Raw genomic sequence first — 18,701 nt, forward strand, 5'->3', positions numbered from 1 at the left:
TATCATTTAGGCAATTAAAAATATCTCTATCTAAAAGCGCGAGATACCATGCAATCCAAAACCTTTTCAAAACTTGCATCGAATAGTTATGATCGAACTTGATCATAATCATCATCGTCATCATCATCAGCCTATATGTCCACTGCAGGACGAAGGCCTATCCCTGCATTCCAACTTGCACCTGCATTCCAACTTGCACCTGCATTCCAACTTGCACCTGCATGTTTCCTAACTTCATTTTAGTTTTCTGCCGTCCTCGACTGCGCTTTCCTTCTCTTGGTATCCATTCTGTAACTAATGGTCCACCGGTTATCTATCCTACGCGTTACATGGCCTGTGCAGCTCGATTTTTTCTCTTAATGTCAATTAGAATATCCGCTATTCCCGTTTGCTCTCCGATCCACACCTGTACGATCCCGTCTCTTAACGTTAGGCCGAACATTTTTCGTTCCATCGCTCTTTGTGCGCTCCTTAAATTGTTCGCGAGCTTCTTTGTTAACCTCCAAGTTCGTGCCCCATATGTTAGCCCCGGTAGAATCCAATGATTGTACACTTTTCTTTTCAACGACAGTGGTAAGCTCCCAGTCAGAATTTGGCAAGGCCCGCCGTATGCACTCCAACCCAATTTTATTCTTCTGCAAATTTCTTTCTCATGATCAGGGCCCGCTGCGAGACCTAGATAAACGTACTCCTTTACACACTTATTTCAGCTTAAAGTCTATCTCATTTAGAGTTAACTGAAAATCATGTAGTTGGCCGGTAAATGCTATCGCAGCTCATTCTTTCCACAATACTTGATGTATCTGCTAAGTTCAACGTTGGACTCGCTGCTGGCCTCCGGCTGTGGACACAACCATCCTGTTTGAATTTTGCAAGATGTTCGCACACTTATTGATTCAAATAATTTGAATTGATATTGACTAACTGAAATCAATTCTAGCGAAATGATTGGATACAAGAAAAAGGGGCTTGGAAGATTCCACTCCTTACTTGGTGCAGCCTTGACGGCCAGGGTGCCTGCAGCGCGACGTCCCTTGGAAGCGCGCCGGCGCACGGTGGTTGTCGAGGCCAAAGGAACCGTTAATGGTTTAGTTATCATGATCTTGCCCTTCACGACACCGCTTGTTTCATCGATGAGCGCGACCCAATCGTAGTCCTCCCAAGACTCTGTATTGGTGGTGATTGTCACATCCTTGGCGTCGGCTTCATTTATCTTGGCGGTCCTAATGTGAAATTAAAGAAAGAATAGTTTGGTAGACTATACGTGCCATAACCACGATCTATTGTGAGGCGCTCCTTATAGAGGGAGAGTCCGGGTTACTTTTGTGACCACCTGAGGGTCTTCAAGGTGCATCTACCCCTCCACTCCCACTTATTAAATGGAGGTTGCGATTTGACGAGGGTGGGGCACACTAAATGAAAGTTTTACTAAGTCAGTTTCGAGTCACAAAGCTATCTTCATCAATTCGTGGTAATTCGTCGAATATTAGAACAGAAGTGCAAAGTAATTTTTTAGACTTCAGTGCAGATTCACCACTGTAGAATAATTTAGATCCTTAAAAGTGAATAAGTGTGTGCCCTGTCTATATATCATAAGCAGGCGAATTCACGAGCATACAGCGTAAAATAAAAGCAGAAGTAGAAAGAGACGCCCCTTGCGTTAGCGTTAAAATAACATAATAGTAGTATTTTAAAGTGCCTTTTATTGCATTTTAGAACGCTGCAAGGCGGCTGCGTGGTCACGAGCTCAGAGTCCTTGGGTACGCCACTTCGCTCTCCTCGTCTTCGCTCGCTCGTCCAAACGCTGGTCTATAACAGACGCCCCTGGCGTTAGCGTTAAAATAACATAGTAGAGAGTTTTAGATTAGGGGGACGCAAGCGTAGGGGCCCGCTAGCGCTTGGGGCCGCGTTATTGCGCACGCGCAGACCGGTCTACGCGTGCGCAGTACCACGGCCCCTACGCTTGCGTCTCCCTAATCTAGAACTCTAATAGTGTCGAGAGTGGAAATATTGCAATCGCAAAAGCGGTAACATGGAAATGGTTTGAATAGAGTTTTCTTTGCATAATTTATTGTTCCTGACGTGGAATCAATGCTCGTTTTTGTGGGAAAGAATAAAAGATCATCATCTGTTTTCCTATTTTCTGTGCTAAGATATACATAAAGCCAGCTCATTGCACATGTCACTTCAGCCTGGCACGGATTGTCTTGAACCACGCAATGCATAACGTTCGCTAGTGCTCGAAGGCCGGACAGGCCCGCGGCTTTAAGCCCGGGCCCGGCCCGAGCCCGCTGAAAAACGCTTCGAAAGGCCCGGCCCGGCCCGCGTGCTTTCGAGTCGGCCCGGGCCTGTGCAGCGCTCTAGTCTATACACTGCGCTTGTCTTTTTGAAATGGCGAAGCAGGCCAACCCACCTGGTGAGGGGCGTTCAATAGATTTTTCCTTAATATCGTATACAATACCGGTACCCTCGTTTGCTCCGATACACACCACTCTGCGGTACACACCTGTAGAATGCAATGATTGTACGCCTTTCTTTTCAGCGAAAGCTACAAGCTCTCAGTCATGACAGTGATGCCTGCCGTATGTGTGCTCGAAAACATTTTTATTCTGTACTAAAATTTTTCTCGTGATTAGGATTCCTTGACCTAGATAAGCCTACTTGATACACCTCAGTGATGATCTGGATATGATCCATAGTAGAACACCCCTTCCCTGAAGCCAGCATGTTCTCTCGGTTGGTTGCCCTGCATATTATCCTTCAGCCCTACTGTTACACTTTCTCGGTTAAGGTCCTCAATAAATTGTTGGGAACTTGGGATACGTCCCTAGCATGGCTGAACACAACAATGCCATCTGCAAACTGATTAACATGCAGTGAATAACATTTGCCGGACCCCTTTCTTCAGTGTCTTGCGGAGAATTCAGGTATCTGCGAAGTCTGTATTACTGCTGGTATAGTTACTTGATCAAAAATTTTTAATGATATACTGCAGACCAAAATTTGGTCCTTGCAGGACAGACACTCGATAAGTAAGTATCAACGGAAACGACAAAAAACAAACAAGAAAGCCAAATGAAAACACGCACAACATTGCAAAAGTACTTCAAGTACATTGATAGTACTTGAAGTACGTTATTATGTATATGTTGCGGAAGGGGAGTTCCATTATGATACTCTTCAAAGGATGAAATAAAATTTGTCCCGGCAAAATAGAGGTGAGTGCATTTGGTTGATCGTGACGTGTGCGACTGACAGAGGTGTTCCATTTAAAGCGGGTCTAGGTATATTTCGCAATTAATGAGTAAGTAAAAATTTCTGTCGAAGCATCTGTCTCAAGTGTTTCGAGGAGGGGAATATTTGCGACCATTCGCTAAGTAGGAAATGGCTGAACACAACAATGTCGTCTGGAAACCGAAAGTTGATACATTTGCCGTTGAACCTCACTCGTAATCCTTTCCAGTCTAACAGCTCCTATGTAATAGCATATTCTAGTTCGTGTCTAATAAAATTAACCGGTAGGTGAATTTCTGAGCTTGTATCGTAATAGACAGTTTCCGGAAAGCGGAGGAAGAAATATATTTCATATGTAAATTCCAAGAAAGTGAATGTTACACCTAGGGGCAGAGGCAAGCATGTACAGCCTCCTGCATTTTTAGCTATTTCGTGCGAGCGTTCATCACGCGGTTTTAAGCGGCGATAATCGGCGAGACCGGCAGAAGTACTCTGAAGTCCACTAAGCAACTCTCCTGTGCAAGAGTCTGCGATGTTCCCTTCAGGACTACGTACGACCACTATATGGTGTTCTCGCGCGATATAGTCAAGAAGGAGGCAGGCTGTACAGTAAAAACAGCAATGGCCCCACGATGCTGCCCTGGGGTACACCGGATGCAATGGGGATGCAGCCAGAGTTGTTATCATCAATTGAAACAAACTGGACGTAAACGGAAACTATGCAACTAGAATATCAGGTAAATTAATATTTGTGTGCTTCTGAATACGAACTACTCGGCCGAATGCCTTACCAAAATCTAGAAAAAAGTACAATTTGACCATATTTAAACTTTTAGCAAATGTATGAATTACAGTTAATTGTGGCGTAGTGGAATAACATTTTCTAAAACCATGTTAGCAATTTGTTAATACGGAATTTTGTTCTAAATGAATGTCTGATTATTTCTGTGCTTACTTGCGTATGTTATTCTTTCTGTATATAATTTCTTTTTGACACGTTTGTAATTGTAACTGACTCTCCCCCTTTGTAATTTGGCCTTTATGGTATATAAATAAATAAATAAATAAATAAATAAATAAATAAATAAATAAATAAATAAATAAATATTCATCTAATTTGCAGCACGAAGGAGTTAATGATGTAGGGCACTAATTTTCTAATAACAAGCGATTACCTTTCTTTTTTTAAACTGCCACAACTCTGCTGTCTTGACTTCCATATCTATGAAAGCCACACCTAGGGACGTGAAGTGGTACTCCGCAGATTACAGATACACCTGAGTAATGGCGCGGATGTGATCCATAGTATAACACCCCTTCCTGAAGCCAGCCTGTTCTCTCGGATTAGCTTAAGTGTTGCCCTTATTTTACTGTAAATTATCTTAGCGAATATTTTAGACAGTACTGAAAGCACGCTAATTAGCATATAGTTCTTTAACGACTGCCTTCTTACGGATTAGTATAATGTAATTGTTCCAGCTCTCTGGTACACTTGAAGTCATGAGGCATTTTTCGACATTTGAAGACTTTTTTGAGCAGCTTTTCAAGTATAATATTCCCTGAATATGAATTGACTATTCCATCTTCTGCCGCTCTTCCTCTGGACGTGTCTTGTAAAGGCCTTTAAAAAAATTATTGAACTGAAACTTATTAAAAAAAAACGATTTCGTGGCTGCTTTAGATAATATGCAGGTCTGTATAAAGACTGTGCTATGCCGAGGTCTTCGTTGCTTTCAAGTTTAACGCCGGTTAACATAAATGACTGAGGTGGCCGTCACAAAGATTCTACAGCGACACCATGGACTCCTTTTTAGCCGATCAGTGAGCAACGTGTGCCGTTAATCGTTCCGCGATTGTTGTCAGAACGCGCAGCGTGTGACTGCATTAGCAGCAGACAACAGTTGAGAAGCGTGAATTGCTGAGCTAGTTGGTTCATGTTCTAAAGCGAAAAAAAAAAAACCTGCGAAAACCAAGACGCAGGACCAGAAGGAGGCATACACACATTGTAAATAATGTTAGCGAATATTTTATACAGTACTGTGTGTATGTGTTGTGAGCGGAGGAAGCGGGCAGAAAGGTTGAAAAACGTTTAATTGGCGAAATTACAAACTGCGTTCATTGTCTGAGGCTGAAAAAACTCCGGCTCTCCGCTCTTCTCTCGCAAAACGTCCAACGACTCTCAAGGTTGCTTGACCTCGTCTCTGAATAAAGCTATGTTTAGAGCTGAAGCTCACATCCCACCCCACTTAGAAGTCCAAGTCCACTTGGAAAAGAAAAGCTACTGTTGCATTGACAGGTCATAGTCTTGTAGATGGGTGGGCAGTCTGGGCTGTCTGACTGGGCACTGATCGTTCAGCGGCAAAGCAGGTGCAGTTTCTGCACTACGTGACACCGGGCGAGAAATCTTCAAAGGTGGATGGTGCATTCTTCAACCCGAAAGGCATTTGCGTCCATTTGAAAGTACCCTGGTGGGTGATGAATGTGGTTTTCTCCTGGTCTTCCTGTTTCACTCTGATTTGCCAGTATGCACAGCACAAATCCAAAACCGCGAACAGGGAGCTGCCAGCAAGGTCATCAAAAATGTCGTCAGCCCCGGGAAGTGGCTGCAGAACATTCACTGTCATATGGTTCAGAGGTATGTAATTCACACACAGCCTCTTTTTGTTGTTTTGCGTCACTACCACCGCTGGAAAGCCCCATGGGCCATAGGATGGTCGGATGATGTCACTCAAGCAGAGTCGCTGTCTGACGCTCGAGAAATTGTCTATCACTGGCTGTGTAACGGTACGGCTGTCGACCGTAGGGCTTTGCGTCAGGCACCAGCTTGATCTCGTGTTCGATGCCTTCATAGAGACCTTCATAGATGCCTTCATGTCTTCAGGGCTTATGCTGAAAATACCAGTATGACGTTGTACAATGTGCTTTACGGCTGCTTGTTCTTCGTGATTGAGCTGAGCTCCAAGGCAGATGTCATTCAGGGGATCGTCAGGGACGTTAGCAAGTGGGTCTGAAGGCAATGGGCTGGAAGAGCTTGTCTGGAGTGGGCTTGTGGGGCATGTTTCCAGTTGAACTAGGGCCGCCTTGTTGAGCTGGCTCCACAAGGGTTCATTCTCGTCTGGCTCGTACTCGAATTGAAGTGGCTCTGCCGTGGGCTGCGAGGGATCAAAACGTGACAATGCAGATGTCAAAATTACTGCATTTGACATTCTTGGCAATAGTTTCTCTTTGCACTGCACGACAACGTTGGTAGATGGCTGGCAGATCACAGGCAGCTTCGGAGGTTTGAAGTGGAGTTCAGCTTGAGCTGCGTAAAACCAATCCTCTCCCAGAATGAGGGGAAGGGCGTTCCGTTCAAGGATGGCTGCTTCGACAACTGCGGATAGAGGCCCAATAGTGATCCTCAAAAAGACAGATCCTTCCGGCATGACGGAGCTTCCGCCGACGACAAGCAAAGGTGGCTTGGTCCACGGTTCGATGTTGAGGTTTGATGCTAAGCTTGCTGCAAGAATGGTGACGTTTGAACCGCTGTCTGGGAAAGCACTGATCTCTCCCAGTCTTTTGACGTGAGCAGTAGCGACGGCACATCTGAACTCTGCTGTCTTGACTTCCATATCTATGAAAGCCACACCTAGGGGCGTGAAGTGGTACTCCGCAGATTACAGATACACCTGAGTATACACCATACAAGGTGTCATAGACACGGCCAACACAGGCTGTTGGTGCTTTGGGGACTGTCGGCTTGTTGTCACCCGAAGGTTGCTTTGGTGTAGTACATTTACTTGCTAGGTGACCCTTCTCTTGACAGTTGTAGCACACCGCATCTTTCAAGTCTTGTCCATTTCTGTATGCTGGGGCACCATACTTAGCTGAAATGGCTTCGTACCTCGACTCTTGGTCCGCAGGTGGTAGACTGTTAATACGAGGAGGCGGTGTCATGCGTGTGGTGTGCTGGAACGTAGATAGTCGAGCAGTCTGTGAGGAGTTCACAGTACTGTCAGTTCTGGGAGTAACACTCTGGAGCTGGGGGCGTCCCGGATGTCTTGCGAATTGCTCTGCTGGCTGTGGAGATAGGATCAGGCGGGCGTGGTCCAATGCTCTATCCACTTCGGATACAATGCTGAGGAAGTCGTCCACGGTACGGGGTCGCTGAACAGCGATGGATGTGGCTACCTGGTCGTCACGATTGCCTTGAACGAGGTATTCAATGAGTTCCTTGTCAGTAATGGGAACTGGACAACGTGACATGGTCTTGAGCTTTGCAAAGGTGTACTGCTGCAGGCTCTCTCCGGCTTTTTGTGTGAGGGCTGTGACCTTCTGTTGCCACTGTATCATGGAAAGTTGCTTGCCGAATTGTTCTTGGAGTGCGGCCTTCCAGATGGTCCATGTGGTAAGCTGTCGCCCTGTTGAGGCATGCCAGTCTGCTGCGACTCCACGTAAATTTCCTTGCGCAATGGCGAGGAGAGTTGGGTCTTCCCATCGTGCAAGTCGTTGAATGCGCTGGAGCTCTTCGATCCAGTGCTTGAAAGTAGGGGTGCCACTTCCGTTGAAGGTAGGCAGCGAAGCTGAGAGGTCTGGTAGCGTTGTCACGTGCACTGGGTTCGCGTGACTTGCTATCGTTGTCATCATTATGGCCATGTTCTGATGAAGAAAAGCTGCCATGCGCTGCATGTTCTCTGCTGGGTCTGACGTGAAGGCTGGCATGGCTGGGAATGACGTCGTAGGCACTGGCATGGTCGGGAACGACGTTGAAATTTCGGGCACGCATGGCGCGGGTTCGTGGTTTGGCGGTGGGTCTTTCGCGGTATCAACAAAAAGTCGGTCGATTAGTTCCTCCTTGTTGCCGGTTGTGGAGAGGTTTCGGCGTTGCAGCTCTGTTTTAATCAATTGTGCTTTCAACGTGGCGAGGTCTTCTGCGGTGGCAACACGCCAGTTGATGAACGACATCGTTGTTGACACGCCGGGCTGGGTAGGCTTAGGAATGGTTTGGCGTTCAACGGCGCTCAGTCGAGGGCACGGCGGCTTACTTGGCGGGCGAAGTGGCTGTGGCAGGTTGCGGATGTCGACTGCGCCATGTGTGAGCGGAGGAAGCGGGCAGAAAGGTTGAAAAACGTTTAATTTGCGAAATTACAAACTGCGTTCATTGTCTGAGGCTGAAAAAGCTCCGGCTCCCCGCTCTTCTCTCGCAAAACGTCCAACGACTCTTAAGGTTGCTTGACCTCGTCTCTGAATAAAGCTATGTTTAGAGCTGAAGCTCACACTGTGTGCCTCCTCCTGGTCCTGCGTCTTGGTTTTCGCTGGTTTTTCGCTTTAGAACAACGGTTGAGCCCGGCTTTTGACTCTCGTGAATGTTTGGCTGGCGTTATACACAACGTACCGCGAGGCAGAGTGAACACACGACAAACAGGAGGGAGAGTCAGTTTTTCGTTCGTAAAATTATATCCACCCTGGACCCGTCTTGCATTCTTGGCACTTCGTGGACGTCGCTCCAAATTGCTTCAAGTTAAATCTGATATGATCACCGAATTAAGTTGAACTCGGATTTAAACCATACGTGAATTGTGTTAGTCCACGTTGCACCATTATTGACAAAGAAATGACATGGATTGGTGCGGTACCGCTTCTGTCGACACCAACGACCAACGACTAAACGCGCTCGTGAAAGCGTGTATTTGAAGTGGCCGCGACGTGAGTTTGGCCATCTACAGTAGGTAGTTTTAACAATACATCAGATAGATCTATCGCAAGTTAAATGTTGCAGTAGTAAACTAGCGGAGATGCTTAACCGTGTCATTTGAGCAAACAGTGTCGTTCAATGTTGTAACATAGTACACCAACAACACAAATTACTGTCACAAGGCATCGTTATATCACTAGAAGTTATACCACGTATGACGCATAAAATTTCTCCACTCACGAGATTTTGGTGCCAACGTCCTTCTTTATCTCCTTACCTTTGCCCGCATAGGCAAAAATCTCGATTGGATCTGTAGAAATAGAAATGCATGTAATCATGGAAATGGCAAAACCGCGTGCAAACGATAGCGTGTGCTCGTCTAGCCCCTTCGCTCCCATAGGAGGAAAGGGACTTGTCAAAGCAGGATGTTGGGCGTCTTGGTGCATTGATAATCCGACGTACTGTGGCGCAATGTAATGAAAGGGAGGCCAATTGCCCACCACATTATGTGACAAGGAGACTCCCACGAAGCATATGTTTATCAAGCACGGCGTAAGATATGAAATTCGTGCAAGGATTTTCAAGCACAACGTGTCGACTGATTCATACACCCGAACGTAACACGAAGCGATACTGCTATAGGAAACCCTGTACTGGTTTCTGAGAAAGAAAGCGTCGCAGTCCAGGAAAAGTTCGTCCTGGTCCGGGATTCGAACCCGGGACCAACGCCTTTCCGTGGTGGTCGCTCTGCCATCTGAGCTAAACAGGGAGTTAGCAGAACGCAGTGCGACGCCAAATTGATCCAAATCTCTAAGCACAGGGACACTGAATATTTCTTCGGAATCCCTCAAGGTGGAGAAAGGTTAGCTCAGATGGTAGAGCAACCACCCAGCCGTAGCCTAGTTGCAGAGCGTCCACCTCGGCTGCGGGAGGTTGTGGATTCGATTTCCACCGCTGCTGGGCACCCACTGGTTGAAATGGGCCCCGGCCTGGCGTTCGGCTTTCTTCAGGGGTGATGCGCTTGGTGAAGGAGCCTTCGCCCTTAATTCCCGTCGAAACAATCGTGAGCACAAAAAGGGACGTTTGGGCCGCCCCCACGGTGAACTTTTCCCACGTGGCACCCCAAATGCACCTAATTGAGATGGGGGCACCTTCGGATTGGGGACGAGCACCCCTTTCCAAGTCTGAGGTCCCACAATGGCCGAGCACCAAGCCGGGAGTGCGTTTGTACCTATTTTACCTGCAGGTACCCGGAGGCAGCCTCCCATAGCCACGGCAGGTGCTCTTCACCAAGGCCGCCTGTGGTTGGACAAGAGGTGCCCATACAACTCTAGAAATCTCTACTGGACCCCCTTTCGAGATGGGAACCCCCACGAGAGCCTAGAACCAGGCCAGGCAACACTTCTACCCATTAGAAAAAAAAAAAAAAAAAAAAAAAACGGTGGGTTTCCGGCGGCACCGGGATTTGGACTCGGTACCTCCCAGGTACGAGCCTACCAGCCTAAATTAAGCGTTGCCTCTTCGGGTCTATTTGACAGGCGACACCGCCATGTGCGCGTGTGGATGCGGTAATTAAGTGGCAAACCCGCGGACAATATAGTGATAACTGCATACGGAATGCAGACATTATCGCCGTGCATGCATCTGGCGCGATTTAGCTAGCACATGCAGAGCAGAGGGGAGGTTAAGACAAGGGTGTCGCTGACGCATCCTTGTCATGACTTCGGTCCGTCTGCAACGGAAGGATGTTGCCTCCACTGTCTGCTCTGCCTCCACGGTGCTCGCTATTTATTGACTTTCGCTGCGGCTACTGGCAGATTGCCGCGGATGATCTCGACCGCGACAAGGCCGCCTTGTAACTCTCCTGCCACATTTGAACGCATGATGGGCTCCCTTTTCACGGTTTCAAATGGTGCATGTGCTACTTGAACGAGGTTATAGTATTCTTCCCGACATTCGCTACGCACCTCGAGCGCCTCTCATCAGTCCTTGACGTTTTTCGTCGAGCCGGTCTGCAACTCAACGCATCAAAGTGCGAATTTGGCCGTCGCCAGATTACCGTCCTTGGGCATCTCGTTGATGCAAACGGCGTGCAACCGGACCCAGGCAAAATCCATGCTGTTACGCACTTCCCTCTTCCGAAGTGTGTCAAAGATGTGCACACCTTCATCGGCCTTTGCTCTTGGCGGTGAAAAATTTCGCGGCCGTCAAGTGGGGCGATAACGAGACCTCTGCGTCCTCGCATCTAATCGACCTTCTCATAACGCGGCCTGGCCCATTTAAATCCTTTGGAGCTTACCGCAAGTCCGTACTGATGCCAGCGGCCACGGAATTGGTGCAGTACTGGCACAACGCCAGCGCAGCAACGACCGTGTTGTCGCTTACGCCATCAGGCTCCTCTCACAATCTCAGCGCAACTATTCCATCACTGAGCGTGAGTGTCTGGACCTAGTTTGGGCGGTTGGGAAGTTCCGCCCTTACTAATATGCCTGAACCTTTTCAGTCATCACAGACCAGCGCCTCCTATTTCATCAATGCCAGCCAGATGCGGCCGATCCAACGGTTCACCACCCTCTCCGACCGCCCTTTGCTATACTCTCCCCCATTGGCTAGCGTGGGGGAGAGAACCCTCCGTGCAGCAGCTAAAAACGTACAGCAGGCGCGACGGAGCAATGTGCGACTAGGCGACGGCGGTGGCCAGGTCGACAGCAGCACGGTTTTGCAGTGTTGACTGACTAGTCCCATTATTGCCTAAACCTAGAAAAATATATTCTACATTAATAATTTGATGTTGTAATGTTTGCATAAACTAAGACCTAAAGTTGTGTAATGGCGAGCCACAACAACCACGCGTCTACTTTCGGGATGCTGAGCGGTTTTCTTCTACTGTCCTTGATTTGCAAGCGGACACAATCGGAAGCGCGCAAAGATCGGCGACGTGGGGGCGATGCAGTTCTGCCTTCGGCGTTGTCCACGTCGCACATTTGAGCATCACCGAAACGCACAGCTCGTTTTCGATGGGCCACGCGTGGAACGCATGTAAACAAAATAGCAGCCGCTGCTGCTTTGCTTCAGCTTCAGCTTTGTGAAACGGCTGTATTTAGCGACGGCTTCTTGCTGATGTTACCAGCTTCAAAAAGCTTACCCGCTTTGCAACATTTGGAGGATACTTAAGCTTCACCTGTAAGAATTCCCGACTGTAAGGCTTCCCGGCAACTGCAGCTTTTTTTTCTGCCCCTTCGCCTCGGCGCGCTGCTTGCGTATGCTGCTGTAAGGCCTCTGGAAATGCTGCCGAGGTGGCGAGTGCCATCTGAATGGTGTTTTTGCAAGGACCATCGACTGGGTCGCGCCGCTGTAGAAATGCTGAGAAAAGGGGTTAGTGTTTCCGCGAAATGGAATTCAACTTACAATCCGACGTTGCCACACCTGTAGGTTGTGGTTAAGTAACACTTTGATTTTTCTGACGCATTTTACTTTGAGAAATTACTTCACCAGCGCCTCTGCGTCACGTCGAGGGCCTGCGTAGTCGGGGTGGTTCGGGATTCCAACTCCATCCCTAGATCTAGTTTTTTTTTTCTTTCGGTCTCAGGGATTTGGAGTTTTTAACGCGACAGCGTTAAGGGCCCCGTGTCGCAGAAAATTCGGCGTCGGCGTTAAGCATCGGCGTCTGGCGGAAATAATCATGTCGAACCGCACCATTCCAAACCACCCCGACCACACAGGCACTCCGCGTGGGGCAAAGCGCTAGTAAACAAAAATTGAATTTCTCAAAGTCAGAAAATCGTACAACTTAACCACAACCCACAGACATGAGAGCGTCGGATTGTAGTTTGAATATACGAGAAAAAAGCCCAATAAGCAGTCTGGGATCTTTGAATGCTATCGCGTTCCACTCGAAGCTTAAGGCGAAGCTTAAGCGTCCTCCAATTCTGATGGAGAATGCTGAAAACCGAGCCTTTGTAAATTTTGAGCGGGCCCCACGTGGCAAAAAATACGTCGGTGTCGGCGTCAACGGCGTCCAATAACGCGGCCTAATGACAGGAGTTGCGTTACCTCCACTTTTGGAGGTGTACATTTATTATGATATTGTTCAGTTCCACTATAACTGCTACTTTATGTTCGACTGTGACGCTCCATGAACATGAGTTAAACCATTTCACTGCTGAGCAACGCGGTGAGATTAGAAAATGTCGCGTCTCCGGCCACCTACTACGAAGTGGTTCATTTGAGGAAGATTGGCGCTTTTTCGTTTTAGAGGAGAAAACGACTCGGGAACCCTCTCCCCTTAATTAAAAAAAAATGTCGGTCTGCCTCGTGAACAGCCTTTATTATCTGAATAAAATAATTTGATTCCTCACGGGAGGTAGGAGACAATATATGCCACTTCTTTTAGGTGGGGATTACCTGGATTTATTTTTCAACTGGCTGCCTAGGTTATTTGCGCTTAAGGGCCTGCTACAGGTGCAGTTCAAAAGGCGGTGCGGTGAAACCGTAGTCGTCGTCTGCTCGAAGTTCACTCGAAAATCAGGAGTCCGAGGCCGCAGGAAGGTGCGCCTAGGGCGTTGCGATGGAGTAACTGGCGCCATCTGTAGACCTTTTATGTAAAATTACAACACAGAAAATGTTGAAAAAAGAGCTACAGTCGCTGCTAATAAACTGCGTTTAGATTTGTTAAAGGTGGATCAGAACTAGTTTTGGCACGTAATACCCCAGAAAGAAGAAGAAGGAAGGTGATTTGGCCAAATAAACGACATAAAATACAACCTAGGGACTTATTTTATGATCCAGGGATGTTTTGGGGGTCAATCTAGGGAACTGCCGCGGATGCCGACGCCGGATTTTCTGAAAACACGGGACCCTTGATGCTATCGCGTTAAAATGTGTATTTAGCGACGGCTTCTTAATTTATGGTTGGCCGATTATGTAGGGGCGGGGCTCCGCCACCGTGCTGGCGACGGAAACGTAGAGCACCATTCTGCGTCTCCGGCCACCTACTACTAAGTGGTTCGTTTGAGAAAGGAAAGATTGGCGCTTTTGCGTTTTTGAGGAGAAAACTACTCGGGAAACCCTCTCCCCTGACGGGAAACCGGTGCCGTGACGGTGACGCGACGCAGCGTTTGACGGCTCTGTGAAATAGGCCTAAGGAAGACTAGGCCGACGTAGTAGTGATGTGAATAAGATACAACATATGTTATAAATGAACGCGAAAAGCGACAAAAAGACAAGATTTTTTTTTTGGGGGGGGGGGGAGGGGGGGGGTAAGGGACAGAGTTGAGGGAGAACTCTAGAGGCTTCAAGGGGCGGACGCGACTCTATATAGCAGTTTCAGGTTTTACCATAACATTTTATTCGATGGTGGTCTCGAAATTTCTGGAATATTACTCAGTCATAAAAGATTCGAGATGCTTCTATTTTGCAGTATCGCTCTTCGAAGTAGCTCACCTGTTCCGGTGTACTTGAAGGCTTTTATAATTATATTTTTGGAGTCCACGATAGTGGCAGTTGGCGGTTCTATTTCATTTGGGTCCTTAATTGTCTCTTCCTTTTCACTCGGCACAGTAAAAGGTGTTGGTATTTCTACGACACCGAAGGCTTTCTGCAAGCAGAAGGCATAGTTGGCACAGATGGAGTAAAAGCGTGCGCACAAACTCAAGGACGACGAGGCAATGTACTACAACATACGTCACTTCATCGATAGTGCGTCGCTTAAATGTTAGCAGCTGGGTGCTCAGTTCATGCAGTATGCCGTAACCGCGTCGGCAGTTCAGAGGTACTTTAGCGTTCGCGCCCGGACGCTGCTACGCCCTAATGCGGGCGTAACATAGCTTTGCGCGAGGCGGTCAAGAGCCGCCTTTATTGAAGCAACTCTGGCGTCGGCCTACGCGTTTGCCAACGGCTGTAGTAGTCTGGTGATGTTCCGTGAGAAGCCGCAATCGCTGCAAGCAAGCCAAGCTGGCCGTCACGGAGAGCCCAGCTAGTTGCTGCGAAGAGCCAACCGTAAGAAAGGCGTCGACTGCTGCTTCCCGATTACCACGTGACGGTGGCGTCGTATGCGGGAAACAAAGGCGCAGCATCAGGGTACTACTGCAACCAGTTCGATTTCGATTGGCCGTGATAAGAGCATTGAGTTACCTCGGCTAGTCATCTAGGGATAACGACTGCTCAAACGCGGTGCGGTGCGGTGTGTGCCCAGGCCAGACACGTAGGGGGGATGCTCAAACGTGTAGTCTGCTTTGATTCTGCCATGTCATACTGATGCAAAATGAACTTGCTTCTCGTTTTCTTCAGCCTCCCGACATCCGAGCAACAAGAAACTATCGGCGATACAGGAGGAGGACGGCGTGGTTACACTTGGTGAGCTTTGTGCGACGCCTCGCTACGGCGGCATAGGCAAGCGGCTCTGTGTGACGCCCGACTTCGAAACACAAACCCAGAGCGAGGATTTTAACTTGGACATCTCAGGAACACGCTATAGCATTGGGAATGAGAGTGGGGTCTTGTCGGGAGACTCCACGTTCGCTCTTAAGGAGCATGTAACCGCAATGCAGTGTTTTCATCTACCGCGAACACTTTTTTAATGAAGGCTGCCAAAAGCTTCTCGAGTCACGTCGCTACAGATAACTTATGCGGCCAGGCGGACATCATTTGCAAACACACTTTATGGAAAGTTGAACGAAATGGTCACAATAGCCCAGTTTCATGTTTCATGCATTTCAAAGCAGGCATGTAAACGGAAATAACTGGCCCCAGAGAGAGGCCGACGTCGATAACCGAAGGCACTTGCTATGGATCCCGGCACACACTGGACTGAGCACCCCAGACGAAGCGGCTCACCGCGTTGCTGGAGGCCTCACTCACAGAGCATCGTCGGAGGAAGAGCCTACGCGGGGTACTGCAAACGTCTGGGCGTGGGAGTATCGTTTGACCAGGTTCCATGACATCGACACACTACCAGTTACAGAGACGCGTATACCCATTCCCTCACGCTAGGTTAGACAGGGCGCAAGCAGTACACTACAGGCAATTACAAATCCTGTGGCGAGGTTGCCACACTTAATCACATGTTATGGGAATGTCAGGACATATCAAACAATTCGGGCAGTGCCGACACCTCCGGGCCGTCCAGCAACTCTGGGCCGTCCAGCGAGCCGAGAAAGCCGCTTCGAGACAAAGTCCCGGAACCGCGTCCGCGGCGGGTGCCCAGGCCCACTAAATAGACGCCGGACTCAAATCTGGGGTGCTATGCAGGATGCGCCGAGTTTGGCGAAACTCGGGATCTTCACGAGCTCGGGCGACGCCCCAAGATGAAAGAACTAATGGTAACAAGACAAAGTTTGTCCGTCGGCACGCCTCCAGTTTCATTGGTTTATCTAGATTCACTCTGGGTGGCTATCTCTTGGGCGTTGCCATACGGACGGTCGACAAACTGGGGCTCACGTGATCATACGGTCGGTGCATGGTCGTGCCTTCTTTCACTTGTTTGTCGTTCCACCGAGTGCATTATAGGCACAAGCATGCTATAAAATAAATGTATTTAGTACGATAATATTAGTCACATTCATGTGGGTTATAAGCATTTTAAGGTTTACAAGATGTACACTGAATGTGCATTAGACTAATTTGCCGTTTAATGCGTTTCGCCTTACACCACGAGGGGAGGCTCACCCTCCTCTTCCTCTGGATTGGATTCGCGCGGCTCGCTACGCGCTTGCGCTAGCATTTCTGAGCACAGATCGGTGTGCGCTGGTTTCCGCGTTAGGCTTCGAGATCGTTCGTTGTTCCTTCTCTTTCCTCTGGATTGAATTGGTGCGGCTCGCTACCTGCTTGCGCTCCCATTTCCGAGCGCAGATTGGTGTGCGCCTGGTTTTCCCATTGGGCTTTTAACAGATCTCTAGTTGCTCGCGCTAAAGTAAGGCTGCGAGACAAATGCGCGTCTGCTAGCGCAGTAGTGGTTTGCCATGCGCTTACCGTGTAAGCACTCACGAATGCCGGAAAGCACTCATACAAGGGTCAGAAAACTATTCGCTTTATTTACTTTTTTTACTTTGTGATGCACCTTGAGACGGGATAGTGCCGAGCGATGGCTTCTAACAACCGCAGGAAAGAGTCTTTGTACTGGGTAGCCCGAGCGATCCGTGGCTTCTAATAAACGCAAGAAATGGTCTTCGCAGCGTACGTGTCGGTTAATTGATTACCACCACATCTATGCCAGGAATGATTCCAGCAGCGGTGCAGTTACCTTGTCACCACCGCTGACGAGGTGGCGATTCACTTTTTGACAATAAATTTCTATTTTTTGCGTTTGAAAGCTCGTGATGGGGCACAATAACTTTACGCTGTGGTTGACTGTGCAGATTGTAGCTGGCCTCATTAGCATCCACTAAATTTGGAATAGAGTTCTATGCGACCCATGCGTTACTGCGAATAAAGGCCCCTGATTGAACATTGGCTGCAATAATGGCTTCGTCTCGTCGGTCGACCTTGAAAAGTCGCAGCACTCTTGTGGTAGCGCAGACCACACCGAAGACCTATGGTGCACGATCTTTTAACATCACCGTAATTTTGGCGTCTCGGTGGAACGTTGTCGCCCTTCATCATGCGGCCTCTACTGTACTTTCGCTTGCCGCGAAGAAGGCACTCGTCAAATTGCGCTATCTTCCCGGGGCCCCCGAGTGGAGGTCGCGCCAGCAGCTCGTCCATCATGACCTCCAGGGCGTAGTTCTTCCAGACGGCGATGGCATGCTTCGATAAGGAAACAAGTCGCTGGTCATCTCCTTCAACAGCCACACATCTACGCAATTGCTCACGCAGTACGTCAGCCAAATCACTTTCCGCCAAACGAGGTGGACGTTCGGACGGCCGAGGTTGTCCGTGTTGGCGAAGTAACTTCCTTCGCCTCTCTGCCCGTACAGTGCAGCGGTACCGTGTAACTGCAAAGACTGCTTTCGGCACCTGTTGCACCGGAAGGCAGCCTGGCGTCCATTCTGAGTCTTCCTGTACAATGTGACCACTACAATGGGACCAACCAACCACAGGTTGGCTGATCCGGTTGGAACCCTAGGTGCTTGCAGGTGCCCCAGTACTCCAATGATGCCGCCGGACCTGGCCTGGCGCTGGGACACGGTGGACGCACGGCGCTTGAAGCCGGAGAGAGCCGAAGCGATCGCATCAACTCTTCCTCCGCAGCCTAGTCACGCCACTCTGCGCTAGGAAAGCCCTCCTCCTCACCCTCCTCTTCCTCTGGATTGGATTCGCGCGGCTCGCTACGCGCTTGCGCTAGCATTTCTGAGCACAGATCGGTGTGCGCTGGTTTCCGCGTTAGGCTTCGAGATCGTTCGTTGTTCCTTCTCTTTCCTCTGGATTGAATTGGTGCGGCTCGCTACCTGCTTGCGCTCCCATTTCCGAGCGCGTATTTGCCCGCCACGCTGTCTCCGCAGTCGAGAGCTTTCGCCTAACTCACTATACAGCCAGCGCACTGACGTATTGGAAAGGCGAAAATGACGTTGAAACTATGTCGGTCATGTAGGTGAACGGGTCCCAGACGGTCTATTGACGCTTGCTGTCGCTGGATGCGATGACACAGGTTGCCGCTGCCATGTTCCCGAGTTCAACTCGGGGAGGGTTTCGCGATGTACGAGTTTGGCACGAGTTCGGCTGTCAATTAAAACCATAGGTCACGCCCCACGCGAGGCATGTAATTCTTGTGCGCGCACCCACCACAGTTGAGCCACGCCCAACTTATTGTTCGGCAACAGCGACGCGGTGCTGAGCAGAGAGGCATCAACAAATCTTA

The 18,701-nt window shown here is 48.8% G+C and overlaps 1 protein-coding gene across 1 annotated transcript in view; it reads right to left on the reverse strand.

Moving 5' to 3' along the window:
* The window catches only part of LOC119457953 (uncharacterized), a 100,760-nt gene that overhangs the window by 21,162 nt on the left and 60,897 nt on the right, over positions 1-18,701 (reverse strand). Inside the window, exons 7-9 of the mRNA XM_037719736.2 lie at positions 14,351-14,504; positions 9,149-9,218; positions 991-1,223 (exon numbers count right to left, since the gene is read on the reverse strand). Of these exons, the coding sequence (XP_037575664.2) occupies positions 991-1,223; positions 9,149-9,218; positions 14,351-14,504 (457 nt within the window). The remainder of the gene's footprint in view (positions 1-990; positions 1,224-9,148; positions 9,219-14,350; positions 14,505-18,701) is intronic.

Source organism: Dermacentor silvarum, chromosome 7, assembly GCF_013339745.2.
Source record: "Dermacentor silvarum isolate Dsil-2018 chromosome 7, BIME_Dsil_1.4, whole genome shotgun sequence".
NCBI lineage: Eukaryota > Metazoa > Arthropoda > Arachnida > Ixodida > Ixodidae > Dermacentor > Dermacentor silvarum.